Raw genomic sequence first — 16,790 nt, 5'->3', positions numbered from 1 at the left:
TAAATTAGTTTCATCAAATCAATAATTGAATATATTTCCATAATAATTTTGTCTTGGATTGAAAATATTACTACTTATTTCGACAAACTAGCAAAATACCTGTGCTTCGCTACGGATAATTTTTTTTCTTAGGCTAAGTATTGATTAGAAATTTTAATGATAATTATGATGGATAAAAACCAGTATTGAATATTGATGTACTCATGTTCTCATAATACTCAAGATGAGCGTGGATGGTCTGACGATCAAACGGCGATGAGGATTGTGGTAGGATGTGTCCTACAATTGGACTGACCAATTGATGGTGGACATTGATATCGAAGAAAACCAGAAAAGCAGAAACGCGACTGACAACATGGTAAGAGAGAGAAACGACAACGGCGACCTCCGGGTCTGATCTGGGTCACTCATTTTTTTCCGGTCCAATGTAGTTTTTCTTCTAATAATACACATGGTTTTTGCCGAGTTTTTTGGCCCGATCTAGTTTTTTAATAATACACATGGTTTTTTTTGTCTGATCCGGGTCGCTCATTTTTTTCCGTCTGATCTGGATTTTCTTCTAATAATACACATGGTTGATTTTTTTTAATAATACACATGGTTTTTCTGCTATGATCCAAGTCGCTGAGTTTTTTTCTGTCCGATCTAGTAGTTTTTGTCTGGGTCGCTGGTGGACCTTTTTTTTGGTTCGATTTGGTTTTTTTGGTCGTGTTGCTAGTTGATTGTTTTTTCCGGTCCAATTTGGTTTTATACGTGTCTAACACAGATGACGGATGAAAATTAAGATGAATACGGAATCATCTTTAATTTTAATAAAAGGTAAAGATAAAAATTAGGTACCTCTATTTGGGATTCAATCCTTCCTTGTGCACCAAGAAAAAATGATCGGAAACCACGGTGGGAAAAAACCAGGCCCACAAAAATACCGCAACAAAAAAAAATTGCGACCCACTAAGAGAAAAATCGGACGAAAAAAACCGGGGCCAAAGAGAAACCGCATGCGGAGAAAAAACCGATCGGAAGGAAAAAAACCAGACAAAAAACTACGTTGCAGAAGAAAAAAACGACGGATAAAAAGAATTTTCGGAAGCCTTATTTATTTTTTAATTAGGTAGGTATAGACTTGGTCAAATTTAAAGTAATTTGACTTTGACCAAAGTCAAAACGTCTTATAAGTTGAAGCGGAAGGAGTATATACCAATTTTCGGTGGGTAAACATCCTAGTTTCGAACGATCACATATTTCTTGGTGTAGATATCTCTCTTTTCAAATAGAGATACCGAGGCCCTCAACCCACTAGTTGGTAGGTATGGGGGAAAGAAGAGTGGGAACATGGGCTTCTTTTACGGTGCCTACCTCTCTTTCTCTCTTTCTCGCTCTGTTCTGAAAACTAACTACTTCTCCGGAAGCAACGTCAACAACTTATGCAAGACTACTTTTGTAACTACTTTTCGGTAGAAATACGGACTTCTTCAAAAAACACTACCAAATTTTTCGAAAGATATCAAACTAAATACATCCAACGCTATTAAAATTTGGCAATTTGGAGATTGAAATTAGCAACAAAGTGAGCAAGCTCACCATTTCACGTTGAGACTTACTGATATATCATAAAACATTGTCCAAGGATCAAACGAATTTGCAAATAATGTCAGGTTCAAAACGAAAATTCACAGATGTAGTGAACCCAAGACTAGTTTATTGCACCCAGTGTCATTTACATCCACCCACACACATAGTACAAGCTAATTAACAAGCACTAGCTAATGCACCATCAGTTCAATTATAGTACAACAGGTCAAAAAATATATACACAACCAAAACTTTCTACATTAACCGCACTAGAAGTCTACTTTTTTTGTTGTTTTTTTTTAGGGAATTAGTATAGTCTAGTATGAGCACTAGCTCCCTCAAGCACAACCAAGGCAAATTTAATCATTCTACTAATTAAGCGAACAGGGACAGCATGTCAGCTAAACACTAGCACATATTGCTGCTTCGTCTCTTTGAATATGATGCTCCTGTCATCCTATGCCATATATATATTTCCTTGCATCTGCTCATGATAAAAGCAGCAATCGATCTTTCTCATCCTCGGTTGCGGTCCAGGCTTTCAGGATCAGCTTGCAACTGCAAAAACAAGCAGTTAATTTTTGTGTCCTATTAGTACATGTTCTGCTCCAAACATATTAACTATTTAACTGCATGTTCTTGCAGTGGAGGTGTGGCTCATTCCTGGGTACACACCATTGCTATTATCGTAGCTTCGCATGAACTCTAGGATCCTGAGCAATGTAGAGCCTCTTCACTGAAGCAATGAACAGCCTGCATATATAAAATTTGCAAGATCGATCAATCAGTTTTCAGCTCTTCATGTCATCTTCTTCGTTGGATAAAAGGAAAAAAATGTCAGAAATGAGAGGTTTCTCAAAGCAAACAAACGTACTCCCATGGGACGTCGCCGACGAGCATGCGGTCTCCCTCATTATCCTCATACACAAGAACATACCTCTTCTTGCTGCCCTCCTCCATCTGCTGCAGCTCATTGTCTCTAGTTGCAATGCCATCTGAAACCAAGCATCAAGATCAGTCACCTGAGCAAGAAATACTATGGAGCTCACTCCCAATCCAGCACTCAAAGGTCTTGACCTGACAAGAAGCCATGGAACATGCTCTGCAGAGCCTGGGACAGAGAGTCATAGCTGCGGTGCGCCTTCAGGTCGATCTTCCTTCCGACAGCATAGCCCTCCAGGTTCACCTTCACAAACATGGTTGATGATGACCTCCTCTCTTGGGCTGCACATCTGGAGCCATGGCCCTCATCAGAGCAGAGCTTCACCTTGTTCATCAGGTCATCTGCATCTGCAGGTTTTGGGGTGGACAGGTTCTTGCGGAATGCGCGCACCGGTGGCCATCCCACCAGCTGAGCTGATGAAGCCGCGCGGTTTTCTCTGAACATTTTGTTAGTAAATAAAGTAAATTTGGTGAGATGATGAGGCTAAACCTTTTTGGAAACATTGATAGTAAATAAATTAAGTAAATTGTTCATGGTAGCAAACAAGAAATAAACTTTGATACATGATAGGTGCTACCATGAACCATTTGTTATTGTTCCTCCCTAACTGCAAAGATTCCATACTGATGAGAATTTCAATCTTTTAGATAATGGATGAGAATTTCATGACAGCAACTCTGCAGGCTGAAACTAATGGGAAGGTCATTTTCTCCATCCACCTTTAAAGTTATGGAGGTTCTTACTTCTGCATGATGATGGCTCTAATGGCCCCTTCTGCTTCCTTTCTGTTTCTTTTTCCTTTTATTTTCTTTTTTTAAAAAATAAAGATCATCTTTGTGCTTCCCTTTTATATTTCTGTTTAACTTTTTTTCTCCTTCTCCTCCCTTTACGCGCGAATTCTGTCTTTGAACATTCAGGCAGTATTTTGTTCTCTTGTTTGCTGTCATGCGTTTTTATGATCTCCCAGAACAAGTTGTGATCACATCAAAACAAGGAGCAACTTAAATATACCCCTGACTGAACCAGAGCAATCTCTTACATTCAAAAGAGATATGAAGGTTGTGTTGTATTTTCAGAACAATGAGTAGATTTCATCTCAACCTAATTCAACACAATGTTTTCATGGCAGAAATTTCTAGGAAAAAGCTATTAGATTGTAAGTGGTAACCAAACCTTTGGACAGCACATTCATTAGGCCTCTGGTGAGCTTGCTCCAAGGCTGCCTTCCCTTGCCTTGCAGCCAGGCTCCAAGGGTGCACTCCCACACCAAGCCATGGACTAGCAGCACCACCACCACTGATCTGGTCATTGTCGGAAGATATGCCAAGCCGAAGCTCAAGGCTGTTCACATCACCTTCCTGAAACTTACAGTCATCTTGTCTCTCCTGTTTCAGCCTTGGTGCAACTGAAGAGCTCTTCATGGATTCTCTTCTCCCAAACTGTAGTGTTTGTATGTAGCAATTGTGTGAGAGTGTGTGAGAGAAGGGCTTTGTAGGTCTTTATGGTGTTGAGGTAGTTGCAAGGGAATAATTAAAGGGAACTGAGGAGGCAGATGATGAGAAAGGCAGGTGTCTTTGTGGGGAGACCTTTGGTGAGTACTAAAGTGCACCAGTGGGGTCTAACTAAAAGTATGAAATAATGATAGGCCTGTAAAAGTGCAAAATTTGATCTACACATATTGGTGAAAAAAAATCAGAATCACACTGAATCCATGTAAATTTGAAATGTGTGGAATTAAGTTGAGGAACAGTAAAAAGTTTTGAAGTATGAATGTGTTACAGCGTCTACTAGTTTGATAAAATTATACTCTGAAGAGTATAAGAGCACCAAAATCAACAAGATACAAGTGGACATGTGGATGGCAATGTCTTGTCGTTTGCAAGATTTTCTGTGTGGTTTTGTCTGACCTTGTGTCTTGGTGGGGAATGTGGTGTCTATTGGAGCTCCAGTTGAAACTTCAGTCCACTTCAATCTTTTCCTGAAAGTAAGCATGCTCCCCTGCTCTGCTTTCTTTGTTCTGCAGAAAATTGGCAGATCACTTTTGGGTAACAGTTATGCTGAACTTGAACATATTTCTCAAGATGCCCTCTTGCATCATGCAAAATTTAAAAGGAGATACTGAGACTAAAAACTTAGGAGCTGTGTGTTTCCAGTTTAAATGTGGTCCATGAAACATGTACCAGCTTCTATTATGATGAACCTGGGATCTTCTTCTATGGTTCCTGCCAATTAAAATTTAGTGATTTATAGTGCTGCATGTACTCCCACCAGAAATAAAAAATCTTAAAATTAGATGGTAATTCTTTCAGCTACCGAGTTACGGTAGGTATTGACATAGACGTTGATGTTACCATGTACTAAGTGGTTATCTGACTGCAAACGAAGCATGCACTAGTCCTTAACATATCATACTCACCAAGCTATTTTTGAATTATTATCAGCGTATTAGTCAAGCAAGTTATTGTTCTGATTCAGAGAAGAAAGAGTTAGATTTTACCTGTGACGTTTTCCAACCATTAGATAGTGTCTTAGTGCTTGTGGTGACACACTGGAGAGCACATTTCTCATCATTGCCCATTTTACCATAAGCTGAGGAAAAATTGTTAAGTTTCAAACAAGAAGAAATAAACTTAGTAAAAGAATATTAGAGTTTTATTGAGGTCCACAACATCAGTGCTTTTCACTAAACCAAATGTACCTTTGCCTTTTCTGCCCACATGAGACCTTGGTAAAGTAACTCAAGATGGCCATTTGGTCCCTCTGCATTAGTACAGATAATCTTTGCTTTTCTAACCAAAATCGATTAAACCTGACAAGTTGGATGACCTATGCTTATTCAGACTGCTCTTAAGTTAATGTGGAAGCAAGGCATATGATTCCATGATGCCTACATATATGCATCAAAATCCTCACTTGAAGAAAAAATAGCTCCTAAGAATCTATTGGATTGTACAAACTTTATTATATACTAGAAAAGAAATATTACTTTGCTGTTGATCCTCTTTGTACAATGACAGCTCCTTACGTTCCATGTTAACATAATATTTAGTATCTGTTCTTTACATGTAAGGTGAGAAGCTTTATTAGAAAGACACTCATCTTTTCACCTATCAGCTTTACCACTTGCGCGAGAGATAGACCTAGGATTGTCTGTTATTGTCCTGTATCAGTCCCGTGCTGTTTTTCTCTTTCAAATGTAAATAACTTTTATTTCTCTTAATGGAAAAAATGCGCTCCTTGCGTATTCCCGAAAAGCTTTACCACTTGCATGTACTTCCTTAATTTAATCATTTAAAGGCACGTCTCTTAACAAGGATGTGAAGATCTATTAAGGTGCAAAGAGAAAACCTATAAGCTATCCCTAAGCAAGTTCTATTCCATTTAGCTCCATGATTGGCCTGCCTAATTGTATCACAAAGTAATGATGGGTTGTTTACTCAGGAGTATCTTGTCCCACCTAAAAATAACTGGAATAAACACTTTAGTATATATTTCTTTCTTAGTGCTTAAGGAGTAGGCAGATTAATAGGTGCTGCAGCAATATGTCCTGTCTGATCTGCATGCCATGCCATTTTCAGAACATAAGTGGACTCAGACAAGAAGCTTTGTTGACTTATCTTTAACACTGCATTATGTTCAGGCTCACAATGATGAGTTAGGCCCCTCTAATTGCTTCTTCTGTAGCTTTGGTTTCTAGTATCTTTTTTTTTCTTTTAACTAACTGCAGGAACGCAGAAACAAGCAATTATTGGAACATGGAAAAGCTTGGAGTAATTGGCAGGAGATAGATACCTCATACCTCATACATATCTTGTAGCAGCTCTTCTCACAGAAATGTTCCTTCCTGATGATAGAGCATACCGGCAAAGAATCCCCATTGTTCCAAATGGCTGAGGACAACTGTACAAGGACATCAGGAATCATTCATCGAGGAACTGCATGTCTGCATCTCCTGGTTGTCACTTGTCAGCACTCTTGGAGTTTTCTTTCTGTTATTATTCCTGCATGCCGATCAAGTCGAACAATTAAAGGTGGTAAGAAGAACTCAGGTTCCTCACTTCTCTTCCGACATACACAAGAAGGAAGTCATGTTGGCATCCGAAACCATCACCTGAACATCATCTGGACAGTAGCACAAAAGAGGATATGGATTCTTTGAGGCAAATGATCGAACACCTGGAAGGCACACCCTCTACCTGCGTCTTCCAAATCACACTCACTCCTTCCACTGTGGGCAAGATGCATACATGACCAAGAATTGCTCTCCTCTATTGAACAAACAAACAAACAAACATCGAATTTCTCTGCTCCATTGATTGATCTACCCAAATTCCTTCCTTTTTTTCCCCTGAAAAAGGAAGAAAAAATGGGCCACCGGAGTGACTGGCACTAGAGTCGCCTCATCTCGCAGTCCATGTCGCCCTATCTGGAATAGTCGAATTCCTCTTGTCCACCGGTGGGTTGGGTTTTTGTGGTGAAAGCTTCTTTCTTTCTTTCTTTTCTGTTAGGGAGCAGAGAACCCAGAGACCCACCATCCATCCATCCATCAATCAATCCATTCATCAACAGATTGAGTTTGGGCATGAAAATCTTGGAAAAGGACAGGCTTTGCTCTTTTTTTACTAGTGCTGCAACACTTTGGTTTGCAGTGCCAGTTTGTGAGTGGTAGATACACATGTTCCCTTTCACAAATTCAGATGTCAACCATATTCTATTCTCTTCTCTCTTTTTTTTCCATCTGGTATTTGCTAGATTTCAGTTGCATTGAATTTTTTTTTCTAGTACTTCAAATCGTACATTGCGAAGCTTTTGCCTCCGCGAAAAAACTTGATTTTTATGTGATACTACTAGTGCTAAAGAAGCTAAAATCCAATGAATTTTTGTTTCGTATTCGCTAGATTTTGGTCGCATAAGAAGTTTACTATTTTGTCATCTAAAATTGCACATTGCTTAAGTTTTTTAAAAAATATCTGATATTACCAAAGAAAAGATAAAATCCAATGAATCCAGCATTTTCTTTTTTTAAAAGAAAAAAAGAACAACTTATTTACTCAGTGGCTTGCTTTGCATCAATGGTGAAGGGACACCTGATTCTTATGACTAATTACCCCTAATATGCTTCGTTTTTTTATATATTATCTCAACTGTTTCAGCAACATTGCTTTGTAATGTAACCACAAAATGTTGAAGTGACAAAAACTAAAAGGTAATTGATGAGTAACTGAAAAGGGAGGGAATTACGTGGTTGCCAACCAGAGATAGTGCCAATGGATGGACAATCTAACCAAGATCTCCAACTTTCTCAGCTAGCTTCTCCTTTTTTTTTTCTTAAAGGTACTAGTGACTTTGCATTTTTGCAAGTGTCAACTGCTTATGTCCAATGCAATGCATCCAGCATGTGTAACCACCAGATGCAATACTTGCAAGCAGCATCCCTCAAGAAGGGGACAGGAAAAATGAAAAGGACAATATATATATATATATATATATATATATATATATATATATATATATATATATATTGTACAGCAAGGGTTGACTTTCAGATTTCATGATGCTTCTTGCTTAGGCACTGAAGATGTATAGGAGAGGGCACAAACATGAACACCTGTAAGAACTGAAAGGCATTGTACTTGGGATTATCAGACAGTATTAATTGCACTGTTTTGCACTAACTCTGGCATGAAAGAATCTGCTGTGGCTGCTGCTACCACATTCTGTCAGAGAGTTTTTCAGATTCAGATCATTCGGTGATAGTCACAGAGGTAAAATCAACTCGAGAAATTGTGTGCGTGTTTCTACAAACAACCTTGAAACGCATAATGAATTGGTTAGATTTGGAGAAGTTGCAGACGACACTGATGCAGCATTTTTATTGGGTGAGCAAGGGTAGCATCATTATTCGTTTAAAACAAACCCAGATCCACCCACCAGGATATAAACTCTGGTACCCACGAATATTACGTACACATACAGACGGACTTTCAACAAAACTTTACTAAGATCAGGTATATGTCATTGGTCTCTGTCTCTTAGAGCAAGTGTGGGGACACATTCATAAGGGTGTGAGAGTAGCGTTACGTGTGTAGTGGTGTGTGCGCATGTGCGTCTACCGTGTAATTAAAAAAATGCTCCAAAGGGAATTACCTCCTCAAAATATTATGACTAACAAGAAGTTGCTTAAAACAGAAAAAAAAAAACTAACAGGAAACACTAGAAATAGGGCCAATAAGTATCATGAAAACCGGTTCCCCTACACGGGAAGCTGCCCCCTATAAATCGGTTCTTAACCCATACTTTAAGGCCGCTTCCCCATACATTATATGTGCCCATATATATTTTTTTATCACTGAGTTTTTTTTTTGGCAAGTAATATGTGCTGATTTTTTTTTAAAAAAAAGGTGATGTTTGACCAAACCCAATTACCCAAAGCAATTGTGGGGGCTAACCAACCTGGAGGGGTTTGGGTGTTCAAGTACATCGTTTGAAAAAATCTATTGGCACGCACAAAGACCGGTGACTTTTGTGTACCCATGCAATTTTTGGTCCATTGCAAACGCTGAACACGAGTTTTTGACGAGCTGACAAGCAAACGAGATGTTTGGAGCCAAACTGGTATATGTTTGTTTTTTTAACAAAATTTAAAGAAAAACAATTATCCTTGCAAAATAAATAAATCTTGAATTTAAACCCTTTGGCAATGCAATGGCTGAATATATGACATGGTAGCATATTGCACTAGCCTGATTGCTGGATCTATAACTGAAAAGCCGTGAAAAATAAATGAAATAAAAGAATAATATCCGTAATTAGCAGTTTGAAACTATGTTGAAAAATAGACTATGATAAATAAACCCAAATTGAACTATAAAAGGTAAGCCTCGGAATTTAAGTTTTTAGTGCAACTATTAAACTAACAAGCTGATGATGAGATATTTTAGTTTTGGAAACAACTTTCAAGAGGTTACAACTAATAGAGAAAAGAAACTAGGGAATGAAACAATTCATTTTTACCTAAATAAAGGGGTGGAAACGAAATTTCTCTATCACCAAAAATTCCCAAAAAGAAACTTTATCGAGATTAATGTGCATTAAGGGAAAGTACAAAGGTAGAGACCGGTGTGGTCTCTACGTTAATTAGAGACTATCACGTTACAATAGTTAAGACAATATGGTCTCTAACCATTAATGCACCAAAATACTTTCTTACTAGTCATCTTTCCTTTATTAGACTCAATGCAACAAAAAAATTTCTTAATAAATGCTAAGAGTCGACTCTGTGCCATTGTCATGCGTAGCAACCATCTTTCTCTTTCCTTCTTCTTCTCTCTTCTATATCACCAAATATGCTCGCATGACAATAAAGAGAGACCGCTAATAAAGACCATTGTACATGCCCTAAAGAATGCATCGATACTCAATAGCTTGATAAACGATGAATATCATTCTTTTTCTTACAAGCATGTTTCATCCAAAATCATGTCTTTTCTATGCAAAAAAGGAACTTCTTTTTTTTTAAGGAAAACTACCCTTTGCTACCACTCAACCTCACCACACATAAAACAAAAACAAAGCCACAAGCCATCAGTCATCTCTCATCACAGAAACGAAAATTAGAAAAAAAAAAGGGAAAAAAACATGGACAGGATGCCCATAGGAAAGGAGGGATCTTGGGCCTCAAAAATCAATCTGCAGTACTCAAACCAACACACACCTACCTAGAAATAATAATAATAATAACCCAAGAAAATGAGTTCCCAAATCGAAAGGGAAAGAAACACATATCTCCTCATGTTTTTCGTCCACGAATTGTCAACAGAAAAAATGTCTTCTTTTTTAAGAAAGAGAAGCATTTATTTATTTGTAGTAGTAGACTAGTAGTAGTAGAAGTTGTGCGTTTGTGTTGTTCTTCGCCGGCGCCGCCGCCCATGGCCTCTTCCATGGCCGCCACCGCCACCCTCTCGCCGCCGGTTTTATCCGCCGAGAGGCCGACTGTCCGCGGCGGCCTCTTCTTGCCCCCTTCGCCGGCGACCTCCCGCTCTCTCCGCCTCCAATCCGCCCGCCGCTGCGGCATCTCGCCGGCGACCAGGAAGCCACGCTCCTTGCCTCGAGCAGCCAAGGTATTACCTGCGATTTTTGTTTTTGGGGATTTTTGCTTCATGTAGTATTGCTAGCTACTTGTAGTAGTTTATGAGAGGGGGAGATCAAAAGAAAGCTCCGTGAAGTTTGGATTTTTTACGGTTGCTGGCTACTTTGTGCGTCTCGTGATTTTGGCCACGAAACTACGGGATTTTGAAGCTTTTGCTGCCTTCTATGATAGATTAGATGTGCTGGTTATTAGTTCTTGAAATGGAAGATATTTGATGGAGTTTTTATTAGTTTAGGTTTAGTAGTCTATACATTTATAAATTGCATTGTAAGGATGATATTTGAGCCTGATCCTGTGAGAACCCTTGTCCTTCTCTGCCCTGTGGATTAACACTTTGGAGTTACACATCTATGCCAACTTGATTTCAGGTTGTTGTGGCTGTGAAGGCTGATCCTTTGAAGGTCATGATAGCAGGGGCTCCAGCATCTGGAAAGGGAACGCAGTGTGAGCTCATCAAGAGCAAAGTAAGTGAGTTGGGGATTGCATGATGTCTCAGTTTTTATTTTCTTCATAATGCTTGGTAAAAATGTATGATACTCATGTGCTATGTGGCATATGTATGTATTATGTAATGAGGTAATGAAGTTAAATTGTTAATAGTTCCGTAAACATCTTTTGAGAATCATAGACTGGTTTTCTTCATTGTGTTAAGTAATGGGTGGTGTAATTTGCAGTATGGTCTGGTGCACATTTCTGCTGGAGATTTGCTAAGGGCAGAAATTGCTGCAGGCAGTGAGAATGGGAAGCGAGCTAAGGAATTTATGGAGAAGGGTCAGCTGGTTCCTGATGAGATTGTTGTTAATGTGGGTTTCTACTTTTGTTATTTGTGTTGATGTCATAGAAGTTAAGTTATAAATGGTGCTGAAGAAATATTTTTGGTTTACTGCCAGATGGTGAAGGAACGCCTTCTGCAACCAGATGCTCAGGAAAAGGGTTGGTTGTTGGATGGGTACCCAAGAAGCTATTCGCAAGCGATGGCGCTGGAAACTCTTAATATCCGACCTGACATTTTCATTCTTTTGGATGTAAGTTCCAGAAGACCGAATCACCAAATTGCTGGCATATAATCCAAAACAATTGTCATATTTGACCTTTTTAGACAAGGATTTCTTTTTCACCATTAATTAACCTATAGTACTAGCAGTAACAATTAGATTTCTCTGCAAACTCCTTCTAGTCCTTGAAACACTGTTGGTCAATACACTTAGCCACTTAGGCTAATGAATATCTTGAACAGAAGAAAGCTGCCAGTTGTGACTGATATATCATTTTTCTTTGAAAATAATGACAGATTATCTAGTTTAAGAAAAAAAATAAAAGAGATCCACGATTTCATTTTGAGGCATTATTTCTATTAACTGCAAGGACAATGAACTTTATCATGCTCTCAACATGTTTGCCGGGCAGGCTTTATCTATTTCTCAGTGAAATGGGGTGGAATTTAGTAACTATATTTCACAGAGGGAGAACGGACATGTAATTTAGTTCATCGTTTGCTGATATAGGTTCCAGATGAACTTCTTGTTGAAAGGGTAGTTGGGAGACGGCTTGATCCTGTAACTGGGAAAATATACCATCTAAAGTATTCCCCACCGGAGAATGAAGAAATCGCTTCAAGGCTTACACAGAGATTTGATGATACAGAAGAAAAGGTACATGTTTGATGTTTCTAGAGGTTATTGACACAAAAAAAAAGGCCAATATAGTAGTGCATCTATAATTGACATGATGGACCCATTTGCTATTTGATGTGCTGAACATTCCAATTATTTGCTCTCTTATTATTCAAACTAGCTTGAAATACTTTGTCATATGCCCGTGGACTGTTCTTATCATGTAATTTTGTTTGTATGTATATTCATGTCCACAGAACATTCAATATTTACGATGTAAAGTCGTAGAATCTGTGGTGTACTTGTGTCCAAGGTCTTGCACTGATGATCAGCAGCTGAATTTGAGCTGATGGTGTGAGTTCACTGGTTCTTGTGGTGGTGGAGGATAATTGTGAATTTATCTAGTTTAGGATGCCATTTCTTGAATCTCACATTGCAATGGTAGAACTTTGCAGTGTCCATATGGTTGTCTTTTTTCTTTCCAATATTTCTCATAACCTGCTTTAATGCTTTTCTATTTATGTTTATTCTGAAAATAAAAGAGCTTGATGTCATCAGGATCCAATTCACATCTGTTTTTTTTTTCTTTGCAGGTTAAGCTGAGGTTACAGACTCATTATCAAAATGTAGAATCCTTGCTATCAATTTACGAAGATGTGATAGTTGAGGTAGGCATGTTATCTCCTGTTGAATTGAAAACTCTCATTACTTGGACCAAGGCTGAGAGCCTGAACATCAGCATTCCTTTCTGATACTTAAATGATGCTAAAATCATACAATCAAATAACCATGCCGTATTTTACCTATGTTTCTGCAGTTAAAAATACTAGCATCTTAGTGCACTAATATTCAACATGTTGCCTTCAATGTCCTGTAATTTAGGTAAAAGGGGATGCTTTGGTGGATGATGTGTTTGCTGAGATCGACAAGCAGCTGACTTCTAGCCTTGATAAGAAAACAGAAATGGTGGCTAGCGCATGAGCAAAAGATCTGTGCCGATTGAACGTGCTCAGATTCACTTATTTTATACTTTTCCATGTAGTTGGAAATTGGAAGTATGGGAATTTTGGTTTGAAGAATCCCATTATTGTTGTAGACAAATGGAAGTGACAAAGCATCGACAGGATGAATGTTAGAAATCTTTCTATCATACCTTTGATGTACATGCATAGCTGCTGTCCTGTAAACACCTCTACCGAAGAAATGGTTAGGAATGTATTTGATATACAACCCTAATGAAAGGGTTGACTTCATTTGATTGTATTTGCGGAGCCCTAGCAGCTGTTTGTTTCTACTTTCTACTGCTTCTGGGAGTATCTGTATATGTATCTACCCTATAGATGTTTCTGATGCTAAGTCAAAACATGTTATGTGATGATTCTGTGCTACTATAAACTAGATATCTGGCTCTAAAACACAACAGGCAATGCTTATATCAAGCAACTACAATATGTATGATCTTGTATGAAGCATTGAGCTCATATCAAGGAGTGCAGAAGCATGTGAGAAGTCTGAAATGAGCATTAAAACTAAAAGGGTGAAGAACATGTCAGCTTGTTTAGCTCCTTCACCCTTCCTGTTAGGAGGAACAAAGGCAAATCCAGAATGAGATGACACCTGAAATCACACTTGATTTAATCATCTCCCTGCAGTTCAACATCAACAATTTCAGACATCTTAACACAAATCAGGGAGTGAGGTTGTTCATGGAATATGTAGTGTCACAGCCTACTTATTTCATTGACCCAGAGTGGGATCCCAGGCTATGAACCACAGAATTATCTCATCACTACGACATGATCTCAACTACGGCTCGCCCAACGATCTTGCCACGGTCAAGATCCTCGTAGGCGCTGTTCGCCTCTTCAAACTTGCATTTCCTTGATATGGTGTTCTTAAGATTGAAGGCCCCACTCTCTGCAAGCTTGACTATCTGAGGAAGATCTTGCCTGGCCCTTGCACCATACGACCCAATGATCTTCACCTGGTCCCATGTGAACATGTAAATAAACAAGCATAATAGTACAATTCAAGAAAGCAATTCAGTTGATGTTATGTTTTTTTGTGTGGGGCTATTGCAAATTTATGGTGAATCAACAGAACAACAAATGCAATGTGTTATCACAATGTTGCAGTTTAGTAGTTCCTATGTTTAAGATGTTATGGTCCTCTTTTGCAAGCAGAACAAGAAGAAAGTATCTGCATCTAGACTGAATGAGTAGCTCAAATGGCTTTGCTGTTTGTACCAAGAAGGTATTAGTATCTCTCTTCTCTTTCTTAGAAAACCAAGTCAATAGTACTTCATTGGAGCTAGTTTCTGTACCTGTCGGCGAACAAGACGGGTTATATCCACCTCCCCCATCACATTTGTGGCAGCAAGGCCAATCATAACAGCTTTGCCTCCATCTCGTACACTTTTGGCGCACTGAGAAAATGTCAATGCCTTACCAAGTGCTTCCACAGCTACATCCACACCCCTCCCATCAGTAATTTCCTGCAGCCAGTAAGATATTCAAATAATCACATTCAATGGGAAATTTTCAAGATGGACACTTGAAGAAGACGGGAAATAGCATATTAAGATCAGCAACGGGAAATTAAAAACAGAATTCGAGTTGTTTTTGAACTGCTGGTGGTTAAGTAGCTAAGAAAACTTGACAGTTAAAAAATACCTTAATCTTTTCAACTGCATCTTCTTTTGCAGCATTTACAGTATGGGTTGCTCCAAGTGTTCTAGCATTCTGGAGTTTCTCATCAAGAACATCCACTGCAATGACTTCGGAAGCTCCAAAGGCTTTGGCTATCTGTAAACAGCTGCAATGTTCCAATTATGAGGACATACGAAAAGTAAAAAATTTCACTCAGCTTATTTCAAAAGGTCAAAAAAAAAAAAAGAGAGGCATGGATGAAGACATCTCATATCAGCTAACCTTGACCCAACCCCTCCGACTCCAATCACAGCTACTGAATCCCCAGCACGCATTTCAGCAGCATGCCTCAGGGCGCCGTATGCAGTGAACACGGCACATCCTAGAATCGCCGACTCTGTGTATGGCAAAGAGTTGGGAAGAACTGCTAGTGCGTTGGCTGGCACAACGCAATATTCTGCAAGCCCACCCATACTATACATGTACACTGGCTTTCCTGGAAATGCATAAAAAGAATGCTGTAAGCAAAGGCACAGTTATACCTGTATCATTACCCACATATCATGTGAGGAGTTGTATATTTAAGATTACCATTGCTACGAAGGAATAATCGGGTTTGACCATCGTATAGCGTTCCTTTAGCACGGTTGTATGCAAAGAAAGACTCACACAGATCTTCTTGGCCCTATATCAAGTTGATGTACATGTGTGCAATCAAGAAAGCAAAGCAACCTCTCTTCTTCTTTTTTTTTTCTCTTGGAAAGAATGGCATGAAGGAGAAGGTACTATTATTATTTACTTACCTTAACACAGTAGAAGCAATTCCCACAGGGCATTATGAAGGCACCCACAACATGACTGCCAACTGGGAACCTAAAATATGTTTTTGGGAGAAAGAATCAATCAATTCCAAGTCCACAATCCACAATCCACAACCTCAAGTTTACAGTAACACGCATGCCTATACATTCACCAGCCTAAACAAACAAGCAAGCATAGGTTGTTTCTTGATAATACCAGCTGGGTCAGTCACATCAGTATAATATACTTAACCTGTTGATGATCTCAGCAGGGGTGTGAGTACCATGGTCAACAACCTCCCCAGTGATCTCATGCCCAACAACGCAGGGGCTGGAGAATGGGAGCTCACCCTTGAGAACATGGAGATCGGAGTGGCAAACTCCACAAGCTGCACAGATTGGGCCAGCGTCAGCCTCAATAATTCGAGGAAACAAACAAAGAAACAAAGAAACGCAGGAGCAGCAGACGATAGATGGCTGCAATGATGCGACCTTTGGTCTTGATGAGGAGCTCGCCGGCCTTGGGGCGCGGCATGCGGAAGTCCTCGAGGGTGAGAGGGCGGCCGGGCTCCCAGAACACCGCGCCGCGCATGAAGCTGGGCCCGCCGGCGACGTGGTACCCCGGGGAGGATGCCGGGTCCGGCTCCGACGAGAAGGGGCGGCGGAACGCGCCGCCGATTCGTCGGAGGATGGGGAGCGCGGCGGCGCCGGCGCGGCGGGAAGCGGAGGTGATAGACATGGAAAGCCGCTTGCTTTGTCAGCAACTCTCAACTCAACTCAACTAGTGACCAAAGTGTCGAATGCAGATCAGATTGATGCTTATATTTGTATGCTTAAAACTCTTTTTTTCTTAAGATTCATACTTCTACTTGTGACTTGGAGAGTTTGATTTGGACTTCTTAAAGAACTTGAAAAAAAAAACAGATGAAATTTGGCAGTAAAGGATAGTACTCCAAATCATATCCACTTCAGTGCTTACGTCAGACACAACAACTCCTGCAATAGAATAACATCATAGCCATAGCCGCCGTATACATTGTTTATTGTATTATTACTGTTATTCGT

The 16,790-nt window shown here is 39.5% G+C and overlaps 3 protein-coding genes across 8 annotated transcripts; 1 reads left to right on the top strand and 2 right to left on the bottom strand.

Moving 5' to 3' along the window:
- Positions 1-1,679: 1,679 nt before the first annotated feature.
- Positions 1,680-7,144, bottom strand: LOC4344471 (auxin-responsive protein IAA25-like). 6 transcript variants are annotated; one of them, NM_001422884.1, is made up of 11 exons: positions 6,627-7,045; positions 6,315-6,516; positions 5,214-6,236; positions 5,013-5,104; positions 4,696-4,737; positions 4,423-4,532; positions 3,689-3,954; positions 2,650-2,951; positions 2,447-2,567; positions 2,248-2,325; positions 1,686-2,130 (listed from the first exon to the last, which is right to left on the bottom strand). In NM_001422884.1, the coding sequence occupies exons 7-10, from the start codon at positions 3,934-3,936 to the stop codon at positions 2,256-2,258; spliced, it is 741 nt and encodes a 246-aa protein (NP_001409813.1). In that variant the 5' UTR covers positions 3,937-3,954; positions 4,423-4,532; positions 4,696-4,737; positions 5,013-5,104; positions 5,214-6,236; positions 6,315-6,516; positions 6,627-7,045; the 3' UTR covers positions 1,686-2,130; positions 2,248-2,255. The 6 variants fall into 6 exon arrangements, with proteins under 6 accessions (XP_066168930.1, XP_015648257.1, XP_066168932.1 ...); XM_066312833.1 differs by lacking the exon at positions 4,696-4,737 and having other exon boundaries at positions 1,680-2,130; positions 6,627-7,144; XM_015792771.3 differs by lacking the exon at positions 4,696-4,737 and having other exon boundaries at positions 1,680-2,130; positions 5,214-5,324; positions 6,627-6,978.
- Positions 7,145-10,380: 3,236 nt separating this feature from the next.
- On the top strand, positions 10,381-13,755 carry LOC4344470 (probable adenylate kinase 2, chloroplastic). Its single transcript, NM_001422877.1, has 7 exons — positions 10,381-10,635; positions 11,033-11,128; positions 11,339-11,467; positions 11,555-11,689; positions 12,170-12,316; positions 12,871-12,945; positions 13,160-13,755. Exons 1-7 carry the CDS (start codon positions 10,444-10,446, stop codon positions 13,256-13,258), a joined length of 873 nt encoding a protein of 290 aa, NP_001409806.1. The 5' UTR covers positions 10,381-10,443; the 3' UTR covers positions 13,259-13,755.
- A 134-nt stretch (positions 13,756-13,889) lies between these two features.
- LOC4344469 (alcohol dehydrogenase) lies at positions 13,890-16,661 on the bottom strand. The gene is made up of 8 exons (NM_001422878.1): positions 16,218-16,661; positions 15,979-16,114; positions 15,729-15,798; positions 15,517-15,610; positions 15,208-15,421; positions 14,950-15,091; positions 14,601-14,771; positions 13,890-14,261 (listed from the first exon to the last, which is right to left on the bottom strand). Exons 1-8 carry the CDS (start codon positions 16,462-16,464, stop codon positions 14,067-14,069), a joined length of 1,269 nt encoding a protein of 422 aa, NP_001409807.1. The 5' UTR covers positions 16,465-16,661; the 3' UTR covers positions 13,890-14,066.
- Positions 16,662-16,790: the final 129 nt, after the last annotated feature.

This window comes from Oryza sativa, chromosome 8 (genome assembly GCF_034140825.1).
Source record: "Oryza sativa Japonica Group chromosome 8, ASM3414082v1".
In the NCBI taxonomy this organism is placed as follows: domain Eukaryota; kingdom Viridiplantae; phylum Streptophyta; class Magnoliopsida; order Poales; family Poaceae; genus Oryza; species Oryza sativa.
The sequence above is the reverse complement of the archived record's forward strand: the minus strand, read 5'-3'. Positions and strand labels throughout refer to the sequence as shown.

What these genes read in the sequence shown, in the direction of transcription:
- LOC4344471 (XM_066312833.1), bottom strand. Translation starts at nt 3,936, where the DNA reads ATGAAGAGCTCTTCAGTTGCACCAAGGCTGAAACAGGAGAGACAAGAT. An exon ending in AATGAATGTGCTGTCCAAAG is followed by an intron (nt 2,952 to 3,688) that starts GTTTGGTTACCA and finishes CAAAATGTTCAG; the next exon opens with AGAAAACCGCGCGGCTTCAT. An exon ending in GTTCCATGGCTTCTTGTCAG is followed by an intron (nt 2,568 to 2,649) that starts GTCAAGACCTTT and finishes GCTTGGTTTCAG; the next exon opens with ATGGCATTGCAACTAGAGAC.
- LOC4344470 (NM_001422877.1), top strand. Translation starts at nt 10,444, where the DNA reads ATGGCCTCTTCCATGGCCGCCACCGCCACCCTCTCGCCGCCGGTTTTA. An exon ending in ACATTTTCATTCTTTTGGAT is followed by an intron (nt 11,690 to 12,169) that starts GTAAGTTCCAGA and finishes TTGCTGATATAG; the next exon opens with GTTCCAGATGAACTTCTTGT. An exon ending in ACGAAGATGTGATAGTTGAG is followed by an intron (nt 12,946 to 13,159) that starts GTAGGCATGTTA and finishes CCTGTAATTTAG; the next exon opens with GTAAAAGGGGATGCTTTGGT.
- LOC4344469 (NM_001422878.1), bottom strand. Translation starts at nt 16,464, where the DNA reads ATGTCTATCACCTCCGCTTCCCGCCGCGCCGGCGCCGCCGCGCTCCCC. An exon ending in CCTGCTGAGATCATCAACAG is followed by an intron (nt 15,799 to 15,978) that starts GTTAAGTATATT and finishes AACATATTTTAG; the next exon opens with GTTCCCAGTTGGCAGTCATG. An exon ending in ATGCAGTTGAAAAGATTAAG is followed by an intron (nt 14,772 to 14,949) that starts GTATTTTTTAAC and finishes TACTGGCTGCAG; the next exon opens with GAAATTACTGATGGGAGGGG.